At 56.2% G+C, this 16,546-nt stretch overlaps 2 protein-coding genes across 7 annotated transcripts; both read left to right on the forward strand.

The window, feature by feature from the left end:
• The first annotated feature begins 42 nt into the window (after positions 1 to 42).
• On the forward strand, positions 43 to 4,330 carry INHBE (inhibin subunit beta E). 2 transcript variants are annotated; one of them, XM_010946296.3, is made up of 2 exons: positions 43 to 2,444; positions 2,684 to 4,306. In XM_010946296.3, the coding sequence occupies exons 1-2, from the start codon at positions 2,147 to 2,149 to the stop codon at positions 3,439 to 3,441; spliced, it is 1,056 nt and encodes a 351-aa protein (XP_010944598.2). In that variant the 5' UTR covers positions 43 to 2,146; the 3' UTR covers positions 3,442 to 4,306. The 2 variants fall into 2 exon arrangements, with proteins under 2 accessions (XP_010944598.2, XP_074230694.1); XM_074374593.1 differs by having other exon boundaries at positions 2,326 to 2,444; positions 2,584 to 4,330.
• A 1,349-nt stretch (positions 4,331 to 5,679) lies between these two features.
• GLI1 (GLI family zinc finger 1) lies at positions 5,680 to 16,398 on the forward strand. 5 transcript variants are annotated; one of them, XM_074374585.1, is made up of 13 exons: positions 5,680 to 6,082; positions 6,296 to 6,439; positions 9,194 to 9,341; positions 9,573 to 9,665; positions 9,936 to 10,131; positions 10,384 to 10,528; positions 10,878 to 10,967; positions 11,058 to 11,195; positions 11,519 to 11,668; positions 12,272 to 12,436; positions 12,938 to 13,168; positions 13,768 to 14,035; positions 14,453 to 16,398. In XM_074374585.1, the coding sequence occupies exons 3-13, from the start codon at positions 9,242 to 9,244 to the stop codon at positions 16,189 to 16,191; spliced, it is 3,315 nt and encodes a 1,104-aa protein (XP_074230686.1). In that variant the 5' UTR covers positions 5,680 to 6,082; positions 6,296 to 6,439; positions 9,194 to 9,241; the 3' UTR covers positions 16,192 to 16,398. The 5 variants fall into 5 exon arrangements, with proteins under 5 accessions (XP_074230686.1, XP_074230687.1, XP_074230684.1 ...); XM_074374586.1 differs by having other exon boundaries at positions 9,215 to 9,341; XM_074374583.1 differs by lacking the exon at positions 6,296 to 6,439.
• Positions 16,399 to 16,546: the final 148 nt, after the last annotated feature.

Below are 16,546 nucleotides of genomic sequence, written 5' to 3' on the forward strand. Positions count from 1 at the left end.
CTTGGGGAAAGTGACTAAGATGCTAAAAGCATATTTATAGCTGGGTTCTGACGCAAGTGTCAGTGGGAAGGTAGGGGCAGGCCAGACACAGCAGCAAGAGGGTAGGAAGAGCTGGGAAGTGGGGCCACCTGACAGAGAAGGGGGGGGAGAGGTGAGGTCAGTGACTCCTGCAGCCTCTTCTTGCTGCTTCCCTTGACTCAGGCTCACCAACAGGTAAGCCCTCTGAGATAACCACCGTGGGCAGAGACCTCTGCTTTGCAGTCCTACAGTCCAGACCCTAGTGGGGAAGAGGGCTGTCACACACCTGCTTGACCAACAGAGAGGGAGCTGGGGAGGCACGGGGCAGAGGGGCTGGAACATGACTCAGGCAGGGTGGAGAGGAAGTTCTAAAAGTCTCACCGTCCCCCTCCCCACCACAGATGCCTGAGTTTCTAGGAAGAGCCTGGCACCCATCACCATGCTCCGTTGCCACGTGTAAATGATGAGGTCCAAAACCAAAACCGAAGGTTGCAGCGATGTGGGCCCTGGCGACAGCCTCTGCTCTCAGGCAGTGGCGAGGGGAGAGAGCTGAGGGACCAGCTTATCTGTCTTCCCTTGTAGAGGCAGGGTCCCCAGAGCGAGAGGTCGGAAAGTGCTCCAAATCTCTCCACTCCCCAGAGCAGCCCCTTTCCTGGGAAGCTGGTCAGCGCTAAGCCCACCGCAGTCCAGTGGCACAGCACTGCCACATGGTGGACACTGGCGGTACTGAGGCCCAGCCCCCAAAGCGCCATCTCTCTTCCCCTGTGCCAGATTTGACAGCCCCACTGGCTAAATAGTGGGGAGATTAATAAATTGGAGGAGAGGCACATTTCCAAATCACACTCACCTCCTCCCAGCTTCTTGAAGGAACTAGGGATTAGGAGGAAGGGTGGCATGAAGCCTACTCTCATTGAGTTCAACGTGGAGGGCCCTCTGGCCCTTTCATTTAAAGTCAGTGAGGAGTGTGGTGAGGAGGGCTGGGACTGGGACTAAGGTTGCAGTACTCACCATGCTTTGTTCCTAAAAGTCCTTAAACCTTCCATTTCCCACCGCCATTAGCAGAGGCTGGTGCCACTTGTAGGGTACCCCAAATCTAGGCAACTCTTAGAGTCCCCTGAGAGAGAACCAGCAGCTGGGTACAGGCCCTTCTGCCATCCTTGATGGACTCTGCCCTGCTGTAAGATTGCATCACTGTCACCCCCACCTCTCTGGGTTTCCCCAGACATCACAGTGACATGCCACCCCCCCACACATGCTCCAGCCCTCGTCCACGTTGTGCTCCAGTCCAACTGGACTCTGGGCGGTCAGCACAGGCAAGGTCAAGGGGTGACTTCTATGCCTCGTGGCACTGCCACCTTGGCCTGGGCAGGAGGACTCCGTTCCTCCCACTCCCCACCTCCCCCTACCAGCCTCTCACCTCTATTCCAGCCCCATTGCTAGAAATAGAAAGACCAGAGTTCTCCTTCCCGCCCAGAGAAGTAACCACTGGAACTCCCAGCTGCCTCATGGAAACTGCTACAGCAGTGGTGGCTGGGCAAGCTAGACAGACTGGAGGTATGGGGGGAAGCTGCCCTTCCCACCTTGCTCATGTGAAGTTCCCTCCCCCGAGCCCCAGACCTTGGGGACGGAGCATGTGAAATCATCCTCCTTCTTGCATCATGCATGTCCACATAGCCCCCCCACCCCCTACCCCTACCTCAAGCTCCGTGACCAGGGCCAGATGGTGAAACCTGAGCTCCAGGGGGGAACCTCCACCCCCTGCAGGGACCTGATGGGCAGCACCGCTGGCCAATCCTGGGGCTCAGAGGGTAGGTCGGGCTGCTGACCACTAGGTGAGGGAACCTTAGGCTGCTGGCTCTAGAGAGTCCCCAGTCAGTAACCAGACATGAGCTGTGAGGGGCAAGCTGGCAGACGGCACTAAACACAGTCACCCATCGGACCATCTGCTCTCTGCCTTCCTGAGTCCCAGACTACAGAAGACAGGTGACTGTACCCTTGGCCAAGGGTAGGTGTGGCATTGGTGTCCGCTGCTGCCGTGCCCACGTTGGCGTCCACGCAGTCAGACTCAGCAGAAGAAGCAACTGCCACCTGACGCTCTCGGCCTGATCCAGGGCCATTCACCAGGAGCATGGGGCTCCCTGATATCCAGCTCTGGCTGGTGCTGCTGTGGGCACTGGTGTGGGCACAGGGGGCAGAGTCTGTGTGTCCCTCCTGTGGGAGTCCCACACTGGAGCCCCAAGCAGAACGAGCTCTGGTCCTCGAGCTAGCCAAGCAGCAAATCCTCGAGGGGCTGCACCTGACCAGTCGTCCCAGAATAACTCATCCTCCACCCCAGGCAGCACTGACCAGAGCCCTCCGGAGACTGCGGCAAGGAAGCGTGGCTCCAGAGAATGGGGAGGAGGTCATCAGCTTTGCTACCATCACAGGTGGGTGAGGGAGAGACAGAGAGCAGGCAGGGAAAGGGAGGCAGAAGGGCAGAATGACAGCAGAAGCAGAGGGAGTCGGGTGTGAGAGGAAGAGGAATTGGGGCAGGAACCAGTTGCAGAGTCCCTGTTTCTTCTAAAGGTGGGTGCTAGGCAGAGCAGCGGGCAGGGCTTCTGGGCGTCTCAGAGGACAGCGTCATCTCCGCTCACCGTCCTCAGGCCCTTGTCCATCTGTCTGGCAGACTCCTCCACCTCCGCCTGCAGCTCCGTGCTCACCTTCCACCTGCCCACTCCTCGGTCCCACCACCTGTACCACGCTCGCCTCTGGCTGCACGCGCTCCCCACCCTTCCTGGCACTCTTTCCTTGAGGATTTTCCGATGGGGCCCTGGAAGGAGACGCCGAGGATCTCGCGTCCTCCTGGCTGAGCACCAAATGACAACCCCAGGCTGGCACGCCCTGACTCTGCCCTCTAGTGGCTTGAGGGCTGAGGAGCCTGGTGTCCTGAAACTCCGGCTGGACTGCAGGCCCCTAGAAGGCAACAGCACAGCTGCCCGACAACCTCGGCGGCTCCTGGACACAACGGGAGAGCAGCGGCCCTTCCTGGAGCTTAAGACCCGGCCCAATGAGCCTGGAACAGGCCGGGCCAGGAGGAGGACCCCCACCTGTGAGCCTGAGACCCCCTTATGTTGCAGGCGAGACCATTATGTAGACTTCCAGGACCTGGGATGGCGGGACTGGATCCTGCAACCCGAGGGGTACCAGCTGAATTTCTGCAGTGGGCAGTGCCCCCCCCACCTGGCTGGCAGCCCAGGCATCGCTGCCTCCTTCCATTCTGCTGTCTTCAGCCTCCTCAAGGCCAATAACCCTTGGCCCTTGGGTACTTCCTGCTGTGTCCCCACTGCCCGAAGGCCTCTCTCTCTCCTCTACCTCGACCGTGATGGCAATGTGGTCAAGACAGATGTGCCAGATATGGTGGTAGAGGCCTGTGGCTGCAGCTAGCAAGAAGACCTGGGCATTTGGAGTGAAGAGATCAGGCTAAGGGCTCCCAGGCAAAGGGCATCTGTGGCTGCAGCATCGGATCCCTGATCCATACCTCCACCCATGGGCCGCTTGGCAGTATGACTGGGTTAGCCCCTCTGGGACCCAAATGGGCACTTTCTTGTCCAGACTCTGGCCTATTCCAGGCTGGCTGATGTAGAGGGAGATGGGGGAAGTGTGTCCTCTAAAGGAGTCTACCCAGAAAGCATGATTTCCTACCCTAAGCCAGCTGAGAAGATGGCAGAGGTGAGGGAGGGAGGGTGGGAAGGAGAAGGCAGTGAAAAATCACTGAGTCTCTCCCAAGAAGAGAAAGCCCTCAAGTGAGGGAAGGAAGAAGCCGATGAGGGCTCCGAGGGCTTGGGATGGGAAAACCGATGGGCCAAATGTAGAGACTGTTCAAGGGAGGCTCCAGAGGGAGCTGGGCAAGGGCTGACGGGAGGAGTTTAGGAGAGCCCCAGAGCAGGGAGTCCTGAGAGCGGTGCTGAGCTTGAGAAGCTCTCTGGTTTTTCTCGGCGTGGGGTGGGGGAGCAAATGTTTTTACTTTCCTAATAAAAATGAAGAAAAAAATCAAAAAGTGTGAGTCATATAGAAGGGCTGGGCTGATGGTCCAGAGGAGCGGTTGTCAGAGTGTGGCCTGGGAACCCCTGGGGAGGTTCCTGAGACCTTTTCACATGGTCCAAACTATTTTCCTAATAATACTAAGATGTTATTTGCCTTTTTAATTTTCCACATCTCAAAAGCCTACAGTGTTTTCCAGAGGCTGTAGGACATGTGATTACATCATCTTTCTGACATCTTTGTTAATGGGATGTGTGCTTATGTATTCTTGTGTTACAAAATTTTTTTCAGTTTTAATTTCTAATGTGGTAAATTAATATAAATCACATAAACAAAAGCTGAGTAATTTTTTAAAGAGAGTCAAGGAGTGTTGAAACCAAATTGTTTGAGAATCGCTGATCTAGAGGCCCAGAGTCCAGGGTGGGGAGGAGAACGCGGTGTGCTCCGAAAGAGCTCCTCTGGAAGGAGCATGTGTAGGGTCCCTTTTCCAGTCATCGCTGGTCTTGCCTGACCCTCTGGGTATAAGTGGTGTCTGGGTCAAAGTCATGTGGGGGAGGGAGGCTCAAATAGGGCTCCTTATCTTTCCTCCCACAGTTACTACACATATTTGTCAGGCCTCAGACCTCTTTCTCGTTTCACCTTTCCCCTTGACCCTCAGACTGAACAGTTAACCCACTGACTTTCCAGACCCAAGGAGGTGGTGTTTGGATGTAGAGATAGGAAGTGGGAGGTCTATCTGAGGGGTGACAGAAAAGGAAGGGATTCCTTTCCCTCTATCATGCCTTCTCCCCTTTCTCATAAAGAAAGGCCAGAAAGACTGAAATAGCTGCCCCTTCCCCTGCATCTGGTCACCATGGCAACCCAAATCCAAAGAGACAGGGCACTCCCCTATCAGACACTACCGCTCTACAGTGGCAGCCTCTGCCAGTGGGCTCCTCGGTTTCTTTGGGTTCATACAACCCCTCCATAGGCTCCCAACTGGGCTTTGGTGGGGGGACCTGTTAAGCCTCCTACTCCTTCAGCTCCCCGAGTCTCCCGTTTCCAGACTCCGAGAGGGTGTCATGTGCCAGAAAGGCCAGCAGAGGGAGCAAACAGCCTTGAAGAGCAGAGGGTGGGCAGCGCAGAGGTGCAGAGGTGGCCTCAGTCTCCAGAATTTCGAGATGAGGGAGAGCCGGGGTTCTCAGGGAACAGTGCTTCAGTCCCAGGGTTCCTTAGTAACCTTGTGAACACATGCTCTGCACCCAGAGCTTCACCCGCTGCTCCTCCCTTTTATGCTTCATAGACCCCACATCTTCCGCCCAGGGCCCCCAGCCCAACTCTGTCCCAATCCTGTTTCCACCAAACCCCAAATCTGTCTCAATCCCTTCATGTTCCATCCAAAGGGTGAGGCCAGCGAATAAACTACAAGATGGAGGAATGCTCAATTAGCACGACGACCCTACTTTCAGTATTATCTTTCTCGAATGAATTTTTTCGTCACCCACTCCTCGCCCCTCAATATAATTCTCAATTTTTTTTTTTCCTGGCTCTGGTCAGGGCCTCTTTTTGGGTAGCCGATCCAGGGATCCAGGCCGGGATTTACTGCCCACCACCAGCAGCGTGTTCAGCCCCCCCGGGGGGGGGGTGGTGTTAGGCAGTATAGGGTCCCTCAAGGGAGGGGGAGGATCCTGGGGGTCCTGGGGGTGCAATAAGCCCGGCACCCCCTCTCTCGCTTCCAGCTACCCCGCCTCATCCTCCAGAACAGCAAGAGGGAGGGAAATAGGAGGGAGGTGAGGGGCGAGCGGGAAGAGCGGCGGCGTGCCAGCGGCTTCAACGAGAAAGTTTTTGCAAAAGGGAAAAAAAAGTTTGCGCTTCTCGCGGGTGGTCCCGGCTCGCGGCCCGGCGGGCTGGGCCGGCGGGTGGGCTGGGGGCCAGGTTGGGGGGGTTGGGGGTGGCACTGAGGCTGCGCTGCCATAGCCCTGTCCGCCCCCCCTCCCCACCACACACCCCCCAGCCCAGACTCCTGCCCTGGACCGCGCATCCCGAGCCCTGCGCCCAGACGGAGGTGAGAAGGGGGGCAGGCGGGGGACCACCTGGGAGGGGTGGGGGAGGGGGCCTGAGGGGATGCTCTGCTTGCGAGGGACTCTGCCCAGCCAAGAGGGAGACCTAGGGCACAGAGGCAAAGTAGGGGTGGGAGAGCCCGGGGTAAGATAGTAGAAAGTTTCGAGAACTTTTTCAAATGTAGCTCCCTTTCTCTGTATCTTTTTTCTTCTTACAGTCTGTGTCTCTGTCTCAGGCAACCGTGGATGTCTTTGTCTCCGCCTCTCCCATATATTAGAAATATCTCACATTCATGAGGTTGGGATGAAGAGGCTGGAGGGACGGCTAGCTGGAGGTCTGCGTGATAGAGAGGGAACTCCAGGTGTGACTCTGAGCGCGGGGCAGGAAGACGTCAGTGTTTCTGAAAGGAGGGAACAGCTAAGAAGAGAGCCCTAGATGGGGTGGGAGTGGGTGTGTGTGAGGCGACAAAGCCACTGGGGGGCGGCTGGGCTTGAGCCCCTGACCTGTCTTGTGACAGATGTGCTTGTTGGTGCGTGTGTTTTGAGGGGAAGGAATTGTTTTCTGGACTAGCTGGGGGCTGGAGAAGCGACTCTCTGGTTTAGGCCCTAGAAAGACTCCCCAAGGAATTTGGACTCCTGGGTCCTAAGGGCTGTGGGCAGGGTGCTAAGGAGGAGCTGAGGAGACCTTGTCTTGACCTTCTGACCTCAGGACCACCGGGGCAGCCGGGGCCAGCCGCAGGGAGACCCCTACTGGGATGGGGCGGGACCACTGGCCACTGCCTGCCTGTGCATCTCGGTTGGCCCCCCTCCCAAACGGGAGCTGGGGACCGAGGCCCCTCCTCTGGCTCAGACCACCCTGCCTGCCCTTGCTCCCCGCTCCGAAGTCTCTTTCAGGCCCCGTGACCCCGAAACAATCCGCCCTGGGCAGCGGGCTTTGGGGATAGGATTAGGCAAAGGGGATCCCACAGGCACTGGGGTTTTAGGGGGCTGGAGAACTGGGGTCGTCATAGAATAGGTCTTTACGGTCCATTAGAGGGAGAAGGCAGGGCGATTTCTCCGGGGGCGTTGTAAAGGTCTGAATAAGGATTTTTCCTTGGGGGTCGGGGTCCAGAGCCCCCCCCCCCACATTATCTCCTAGGCAAGGCATCCCCTGCCAGACAGTACAGACCCCGCCCTTGACGTCACTAGGGGGTTCCCGGGGGTCTGGAGTGGTTAACCCTTGGGAAGCCAGCTGGGATACCCAGGAACCGCCCCCTCCCCAGACACACCTTATTTTCCCTAATCACTTTCTCCCCTTATAGTTTCTGGATTCTTTCTTTTCCACCTCACCGAGGGACTCCCACTTGTCCAACAGAGCCCCCACCCCGTCCCCCCGCGCCACTGCCAGCTCTGGATGCTCCGAGGGGAGGAGGCAAGAATGTGTCCCGCCTCTCAATCCGCATCGCTCCCCCCCCCCCCCCCGTGGCTCGCTCGACTGGGCTCCCGGAGCGGGCGGGGGAAGCGGAGCAGTCTGCAGCCAGAGCCTGCGGCGGCGACTTGGGTGGGCCGAGGAGGCACGGGGGCGGGGAAGGCGGGACCGGGAGAAGGGGGCGGGGCCGACTCCTGGGAGTTGGGGAGCGGGGGTGCGAGGGGGGGCACTCTGGAAAATTGGGAGACACAGAAGATGATTCAGGGCTCCAGCAAGGGAACCCTAGAACTCCCTGTCCCAACCTGCGCTCTCATCCACACCCCAGAAAAACTTAATTGAAGCTGGAAAAGTTGGCGAAATTTTCCTTTCACCAGTGTGAAGGGGAGACGTAGGTGGGCTTTGGCACGCGTGGGCGAGGAGGGACATCGCCCCATTTCCATCTCGGGCTCCCCTGTGGCTGGGCAGTGGGGCAGGAAGATGACTGAGCAGGCATGTTTGGGGGAGTCTCTAGTTTTGGGGGGTCGTTTACAAGCCCCCGCCTCCTTACTCTGGGTGAGTCATAGAGGAAGGAGGCGGGAGAAGTGTCCCCCATTCCAGCTGCCAGCCAGCTGTGCCCCCCAACATAGTGCCAAGGTCGAGCTGAGTGGTCTTGGTTGCGGGATCCGGATCTCCGCTGGGAAAGGAGGAGTTAGGAAGGGTACAGCCCAGGCTGCGGGGCTCAGGCTGTGTCATGGGGTCCGGGTTCCGCTCCCCATCTTACCCCGCCCTCACCCTAAATCCCAGCATCCCGGGATCACCCACCGCGCCGGCCGGCCCGCTCCCGGTCGTTCTCCACCCTACCCCGCCCCACCCCACCCTCAGTCCCGGGAAAGCGGAAAACCCGGGGCGGAGCAAAAAACTGGAGTTTGAGGAGAAAAGCGGACAGATACTCTATTCTTCCTCATTACTCCTCTCTAATGGATGATGACTTTGGTTTGTTTTTTGTTTTTGTTTTTTAATTCTCCCAAAGTTTTCCCTCACAATCCCTTTTCTGTTCCTCAAAACGACCAAAAGAGTTAAGCAGGCGCCCAGATCCAGACCACCCCTGAATAACCCCAGCTTCCATCCTTTGTACCCAACAGACCCGGGAGGCTTCTCTCAGAAACCCTATCCCCTTCAACATACAGTCTTCTGCGTTAGAGAGAAAACGGCAGATCATCCGTGTTCCCTCCTGGCCCTACCAGCCTCTCTGTCTGGGCCGTGGCGAGGGCTCCCTCTGCTGGAACCTGGGCGGCAAGCAACAAATGAAGGAAAGGGAAAGGGGCTCAGGCAGAGCAAGCCAGTCCAGTGCTTAAAGTCAGACACTCCTCTGCATGAATTTCCCCATCCCACCCCTCATAGCTGGCCCATCCATGGTCAGAGGAAGAAGAAATAGAGGGTCCAGGTATAAAATCCCTTGGAACCCACATAGCCACAGTTAAGTCCAGAACACTCCACACACACACAAACACACAGACCATCCAGGCAAAGCTTCTACCCAGTTCCCACAAAGATCCCTAAGACTGCCTCTATGGGACTTCTCTTCTTACTCTCTCTCTCCCTGGCTGAGTGACGCTCATTTCAAGTTCATTTCCCATGGCAGATGTCTTGGAGGTGCTTTGCCCAGGGTTCTGTGCCTGACTTAGTTATCTGACCTTCCGTATTTCCCTCCTGCCTTTATAACTTGCAGATCTCCCTACCCCTCCTACAGTATCCCCACACTCTCCTCTGAGACACCATGTTCAACTCGATGACCCCACCGCCAGTCAGTAGCTACGGGGAGCCCTGCTGTCTCCGGCCCCTCCCCACTCAGGGAGGCCCCAGCATGGGGACGGAAGGTCAGTGCTTATTATCAATCCCCCGACCTTGACAACTGGCAGATCTCTCACCCAGCCCCAGGGATCCCTCTGCCATCTCCTACCCCATGTCAGTTTCCCATATACAAAAAGAGTTGAGGCCCCATGTCATATGGGCTTGGAATATGGGATCAGGCCTTACCTGGGGTTTCAAGGTGGGGCCTTGTGTATCTTCCATTTCAATCTCCCATTCCAGCTGTCTCTCTTTTCTAGGACTGCCCGGTCTGCCTTTCTGCCACCAGGCCAACCTCATGTCCAGCCCCCACAGTTATGGGCCAGCCAGAGAGACCAACAGCTGCACCGAGGGTGAGGCCTCAGGCAACATCTCTTTCCTTTCTGCCCCTTTGGGACTTGTCCTGAGGGAGAAAGTTGGGGGCAGGGGATCTGCCTTGGAAGAGGAAATGCCTCGAGATAGGATCAACGAGTCAGAGCATAATCAGGAGGTCACAGAGGGGGTCAACTGGGCAGAGTCTAGTGTCTTTTTTTTTTTTTTTGCTGAGAGTCAGGACTCATTGGCTAGATGTGTGGGGAGATGTGCCCCTTCATCATATCTGTCTCCCCTGTTTCCTGCCCCAGCCCCATTGTTTCCTCCTCCCCGGAGTGCAGTCAAATTGACCAAGAAGCGGGCACTCTCCATCTCACCTCTATCGGATGCCAGCCTGGACCTGCAGACAGTTATTCGCACCTCGCCCAGCTCCCTCGTGGCCTTCATCAATTCACGCTGTGCATCTCCGGGGGGCTCCTATGGTCACCTCTCCATCGGCACCATGAGGTGCAGACAGCCTTGAGCTAAGAGACTCCTAAAGACCCACCGAACCCCATTAAAAGCCTCAAGCCCTCCAAACCACCTGACCCTATTTGAATCCTTATCATTTTAAAGGCATAGAAATCCTCAGTACTTCCATCGGACTGCCTCAACCACCTCCCATACCATCTTCCAGAAACCCTCCAATAGCTCAAGAACTCCAGAGACTTTGTGAGATGACAGTCCTAAGTAACTTCCTCCCCTTCTCCTCCTCCTCAGCCCATCTCTGGGATTCCCACCCCAGATGAATCACCAAAAAGGGAATTCGCCTTCCTTCGGGGTCCAACCTTGTGGTCCCCATGACCCCACCCAGGGTGGGATGATGCCGCATCCTCAGTCCCGGGGACCCCTCCCAACTTGCCAGGTGAGAGTCCTCATATTGCCACTTGATTTCCCTCAGCTCAGGGTGGGTGTGTGGTGGACTTTTTAGGGGAAAGGTGATGGAAGAACAAGGGGTATAAAAGTTTTCAGTGCCAGAAAAATAAAGGGGTTTGGGTGCCAGGGTTCACTCCTTAGGGTTGAATCAGGCTTCCAAGTGAGATCCCACCCCTTGCCCATCCCATTCACCAGTGCAGTCTAAGGAGGAAGTTGCTTCCAAACCCAGAGGTTCCAGCTGCTTGGGTGGGGGCACTCAGGGCAGGAAGACCTGGCTGGGCTCCCTCTTCCTTCTGCCCACTTCTCCCTTCATCATCCTCATCTCTTCCCTTGGGTAGCTGAAGTCTGAGCTGGATGTGCTGGTTAGCAAGTGCCCAGAGGAACCCTTGGAAGGTGATATGTCCAGCCCCAACTCCACAGGCACACAGGTAAGAGGGGGCGGGGAACTTTACCTCTGGAAACTGAATGAAACAAAAGCTGTCACTCAGGTGACCTTAGGATTTTCTCTCCTGCCCTAGGATCCCCTGCTGGGGATGCTGGATGGGCGGGAGGACCTGGAGAGAGATGAGAAGCCTGAGCCTGATTCTGTGTATGAGACTGACTGCCGGTGGGATGGCTGCAGTCAGGAATTCGATTCCCAGGAGCAACTGGTGCACGTGAGCCCCAGGGGGTAACAGGAATGCTGGCCAGAGCCTGTAGGACACTCTGGGTGGGACATGGGGGAATCAGGGTAAAAGCAGGTCAGAGGATACTGAGGTCACAGGTTGAGTGCTTACCTGTGTAGGCAGAAACTCAGGAGCTGTAGCTTTGTTTTAGGAACTTGGAAGAACAGAGATGTGGGCTCTGAGGTTCTTCCTGCCCCTTCTCCCCCCATGAAGGGGAGCCATGGAAAGATGTGAGGTGGGAGGTCAAGAGAAGGCCTGTTCTGGATCTCAGGGGCATAAGGAACCTTGGAGAGCCTCTGCATCTTCTCCTTCAGCACATCAACAGCGAGCACATCCACGGAGAGCGGAAGGAGTTCGTGTGCCATTGGGGGGGCTGCTCCAGGGAGCTGAGGCCCTTCAAAGCCCAGTACATGTTGGTGGTGCACATGCGCAGACACACAGGGGAGAAGCCACACAAGTGCACGGTGAGGCACCCCCTCCTCAAGTTCAGGGTCCCTCCCTAAATTGGGGCTCCCCACCAAGGCAGGGCCCAATATGACTTTTGCCTTTATATGCCGCTTTCTCCATAAACATATTTAAGAATTGTATTTTATGAATCTGTTGGTATAAAGATAAACATTAATGTTATATATTAGAACACTTCCTTGGACCTAAAAGCTAATTTTTTTCCCTTGCTTTTAAAAGAAATTAAAACATTTTTGTGGACATCTGACTTGCAGGCACTGTGCCTGAAACCCTGGAGAAACCCTGGACTGAGGACACAGAGCCTCCCAGGATGACCCCATCCTAAGACAGTCTGGGCTGCCTGTCCAGGGAGATGTGCTCTGGCTTGAGCAGGCAATGCTCACTGCATCATCTCCACATCCCAGCAGGCAGAGGACCTCCAGCTACTTCTGTTCCCCCAGCTCTTGCCTGCCCTTGTCCCTGAATTTTGGGAATTTCAAAGCTCCAAAGCTCTTCCATCTTGAGTTATATTCTCTGATACATGTCCCTTTTGAGATTCAGGGGTCCTCTAATCTCCACGTCCTTCTGTCTGAGAGCGATCCTTTGACCCCCATATCCCCTAGTTCGAGGGGTGCCGGAAGTCATACTCACGCCTAGAAAATCTGAAGACACACCTGCGGTCACACACGGGTGAGAAGCCATACATGTGTGAGCACGAGGGCTGCAGTAAAGCCTTCAGCAATGCCAGTGACCGAGCCAAACACCAGAACCGGACCCATTCCAATGAGGTGAATGCCCCACCCAAGAGACCTTCCCCACTTACAGAAGTCACCCACTGGGAAGATTCCCCCTAAGAAATCCCTTAGCCCAGCACCCACTCCACAGAGGTGAGTCCTCCCCACCCACATAGTTCACCTGGAGAAGGCCTTTCTGAAACCGCGACTGTCCACCTAGCACCCCTCCCCCTACCTCTAACCAGCCAAAGGGCTAAACTAGAATAGACTCACTCTATCTGGTGGAGACCCCTGGTCCCTTCAACCCTGAATTTATGAGGCCTCGCAGACCTGGGTTCAGCCCCTCGGCTTTCCCCAGCTGGGCTGTCAGTTTTCCTAATCTTCCCCTTGATCCTCTCATCTTTTGCTCCAAGGGCCCTACTCTACGTCCTTCCTTGGGTGCTATGCATTCCTCCCTGGCCCCCCTCGTCCTCGCTTGGGGCCACCCCTTTTCCCCACTTCTGCATTTTCCCACTTTGATCCTTTTGCCTGCTGTCTTCACTTTCCACTCAACAGAAGCCATATGTGTGTAAGCTCCCTGGCTGCACCAAACGCTACACAGATCCCAGTTCGCTCCGGAAACATGTCAAGACAGTGCATGGTCCTGATGCCCACGTGACCAAGCGGCACCGAGGGGATGGCCCTCTGCCCCGGGCACCGGCTCTTTCCACAGTGGAGCCCAAGAGGGAGCGGGATGGAGGTCCCATCAGGGAGGAGAGCAGACTGACCGTGCCAGAGGGTGCCATGGTGAGGCAACCCCCTGCCTCCATACCCCCACCCGCCCTGCCGACATCTTTCTAGTCCCCTCCCAACTCATCCATCCCTGCTATGTAAGGCTCTCTTCTGTGGCCAGTCCTCCAGTCTCTTATCTGAGTGTTATTCCTTGGGCTACCCTAAATCTAGGGCTTTTAGTGTAATTAAGTACTTAATTGGTTCGACAAACTCTTATATAGGACTGAGGATATTACTCTAAGCCTTTTACCTGGGGCTGTACACAGTCTAAATATATCTGGGGAGGAATTTGTTAGTGATGCTGTTTCCTGTATAATTTCACATACTCCTCATAATAACGTCATGAGACAGGAACTTACTCTCCCCATTTTCAAATGAGGAAACTCAGGCATAAAGAAATTGTCCAGAGGCATAGAATGAAGAGCACAAGTTTGATCCCAGGTAGTCTAGGCTCTTCTCATCAACAGCTCTCCTCCAGTTTGCCTGTCTCACCTGCTCAGCCCTCTCTACGCCCGTAAGCAGTCACTGGGTCACAGGCTTGAGCCACTTACCAAGTTCAGGGAGCTGTGGGGAAGGGGGATGGGTGCCACCCTCAGCCCTCATCTTCCCCACAGAAGCCACAGCCGAGCCCTGGGGCCCAGTCATCCTGCAGCAGTGACCACTCCCCAGCAGGCAGCGCAGCTAATACAGACAGCGGTGTGGAAATGACCGGAAATGCAGGGGGCAGCACTGAGGACCTGTCCAGCTTGGATGAGGGGCCTTGCATTGCTGGCACTGGTCTGTCTACTCTTCGCCGCCTTGAGAACCTCAGGCTGGACCAGCTACATCAACTCCGGCCGATAGGGCCCCGGGGCCTCAAACTGCCCAGCTTGCCCCACACTGGTGAGAGCTCAGTGTGGGCGTTGGTTGCTGGGCTGAAATCTGCACCCTCCCTGAAGCTAGAAGGAGGACTTCACCCTTCAGGGCTGCCATGTAGCACCTTTGTACAATTAGAAAAAGGTCCCTTTTCCTCAAGACACTTTCCTTCCATCTGTCAGAAAATTATTGTGATGTATAAAGTCTACGACGTGAATGCTGTCCTCCAGGATTGTGCAGTGTACAACCTGTAGGACTGTTCATAGCAGCCCTGAATCCTGATGGCCCAGAAGCAGAAAGGGAATGGGAGCAGGAGACAGAACTGAGTGCTTATAGTTAAGGAATCTTCCCTGGGATTCCAGGGCAAGGCTATCCCATGGGGGAAGCAGGGGGAGATGCAGAGGGCTCCCTGGCGACCCTGCCTTTTCTGCCTATCACTTGCAGGCACCCCTGTGTCCCGCCGTCTGGGCCCCCCAGTTTCTCTTGACCGCCGCAGCAGCAGCTCCAGCAGCGTCAGCTCAGCCTATACTGTCAGCCGCCGCTCCTCCCTGGCCTCCCCTTTCCCCCCTGGCTCCCCACCAGAGAATGGGGCATCCTCTCTACCTGGCCTCACGCCTGCCCAACACTACCTGCTCCGGGCAAGATATGCTTCAGCCAGGGCGGGTAGTACCCCACCCACTGCAGTACCTAGCCTGGATCGGATGGGAGGTCTTCCGGCACCTCCCTGGAGAAGCCGAGTCGAGTATCCAGGATACAACCCCAATGTAGGGGTCACCCGGAGAGCCAGTGACCCAGCCCGGGCTGCTGACCGCCCTGCCCCAGCCAGAGTCCAGAGGTTCAAGAGCTTGGGTTGTGTCCATACACCTCCCACAGTGGCAGGGGGAGGACGGAACTTCGATCACCAACTCTCAACATCTGTCTACTCACCACAGCCTCCCAGCATCACTGAAAATGTTGCCATGGATACCAGAGGGCTACGGGAGGAGCCAGAGGTTGGGACCTCCATGATGGGCAGTGGTCTGAATCCTTATATAGACTTCCCAACTGCTGATATTCTCGGATATGGGGGATGTGAGGCGGGGGCAGCTGAGACTTATGGGGCTAGAGGTCCAGGCTCCCTGCCTCTTGGGCCTGGTCCACCCACCAACTATGGCCCCAACCCCTGTTCCCAGCAGGTCTCCTATCCTGAACCCACCCCAGAAACATGGAGTGAGTTCCCTTCTCACTCTGGGCTGTACCCAGGCCCCAAGGCTCCAACTGGAGCCTACAGCCAGAGTCCTCGTCTTGAACATTATGGACAGGTGCAGGTGAAGCCAGAACAGGGGTGTCCAGTGGGTTCTGACTCCACAGGACTGACACCCTGCCTCAATGCCCACCCCAATGACGGGCCTCCATGCCCACAGCCTCTGTTCTACCCCCAGCCTCCCCCTCCCCAGTACCCCCAGTCAGACACCTATACCCAGCCACCCCCTGATTATCTGACTTCAGAACCCAGGCCTGGCTTGGATTTTGATTCCCCCACTCATTCTACAGGACAGCTCAAGGCTCAGCTTGTGTGTAATTATGTTCAGTCTCAACAGGAGCTGCTGTGGGAGGGTGGGGGCAGGGGAGATCCCCCAGTCCAAGAATCTCTCTACCAGAGTCCCAAGTTTCTAGGGGCTTCCCAGGTAAGCCCGAGCCCTGCCAAGGCCCCAGTGGCCACATATGGACCTGGCTTTGCACCTAACTTGCCCACTCACAAATCAGGCTCCTATCCTGCCCCTTCGCCATGTCATGAAAATTTTGCAGTAGGGGCAAACAAGGCTTCCATTAGGGCAGCAGCACCACCCCGACTTCTGCCCCCACTACCCACTTGCTATGGGCCCCTCAAGGCCGGAGGCACCAACCCCAGCTGTGGCCATCCTGAGGTGGGCAGGCTGGGAGGGGGCCCTGCCTTGTACCCTCCTCCTGAAGGGCAGGTGTGTAACCCTCTGGACACTCTTGATCTCGACAACACTCAGCTGGACTTTGTGGCTATTCTGGATGAGGCCCAGGGGCTGAGTCCTCCCCCTTCCCATGATCAGAGGGACAGCTCTGAACACACCCCACCTCCATCTGGGCCCCCCAACATGGCTGTGGGCAACATGAGTGTCTTACTGGGATCCCTGCCTGGAGAGACACAATTCCTCAACTCTAGTGCCTAGAGAGCGGGAATCACAGATACACATTTCCTAAGGGGTTTCCATCCTCACAAAGAAGTCAGGAGGAAGAGCCATAGCACCCCCTCCCCAGCCTCGGGATGCCCCAGGGATGGGAGGTACAGGCTGGGGCTGTACACAGTCTAAATGCATCTGGGGAGGAATTTGATAGTGATACTGTTTCCTGATAATAAAGGAACTGCATCCGAAAGAGCCCTGCTTTATACGTTATTATCTTGAAGGAGAGGTGATGACAGGGAACTAGAGAAGCAGGGGTTAATCCATCCACTTCTTTCTTTAGAAAAGCTTCCTCACCCTATCCCAACCCCTCAGCTCAGACTCACAAAGATGCAGACAGTCA

This window comes from Camelus bactrianus, chromosome 12 (genome assembly GCF_048773025.1).
Source record: "Camelus bactrianus isolate YW-2024 breed Bactrian camel chromosome 12, ASM4877302v1, whole genome shotgun sequence".
Classification (NCBI taxonomy): Eukaryota; Metazoa; Chordata; class Mammalia; order Artiodactyla; family Camelidae; genus Camelus; species Camelus bactrianus.

Excerpts from the sequence above, each read along its gene's own strand:
- INHBE (XM_010946296.3), top strand. The coding sequence starts at position 2,147 with ATGGGGCTCCCTGATATCCAGCTCTGGCTGGTGCTGCTGTGGGCACTG. Across the intron at positions 2,445-2,683 it reads CAGCTTTGCTACCATCACAG|ACTCCTCCACCTCCGCCTGC; the intron begins GTGGGTGAGGGA and ends TCTGTCTGGCAG.
- GLI1 (XM_074374585.1), top strand. The coding sequence starts at position 9,242 with ATGTTCAACTCGATGACCCCACCGCCAGTCAGTAGCTACGGGGAGCCC. Across the intron at positions 11,669-12,271 it reads AGAAGCCACACAAGTGCACG|TTCGAGGGGTGCCGGAAGTC; the intron begins GTGAGGCACCCC and ends CATATCCCCTAG. Across the intron at positions 13,169-13,767 it reads CCGTGCCAGAGGGTGCCATG|AAGCCACAGCCGAGCCCTGG; the intron begins GTGAGGCAACCC and ends TCTTCCCCACAG.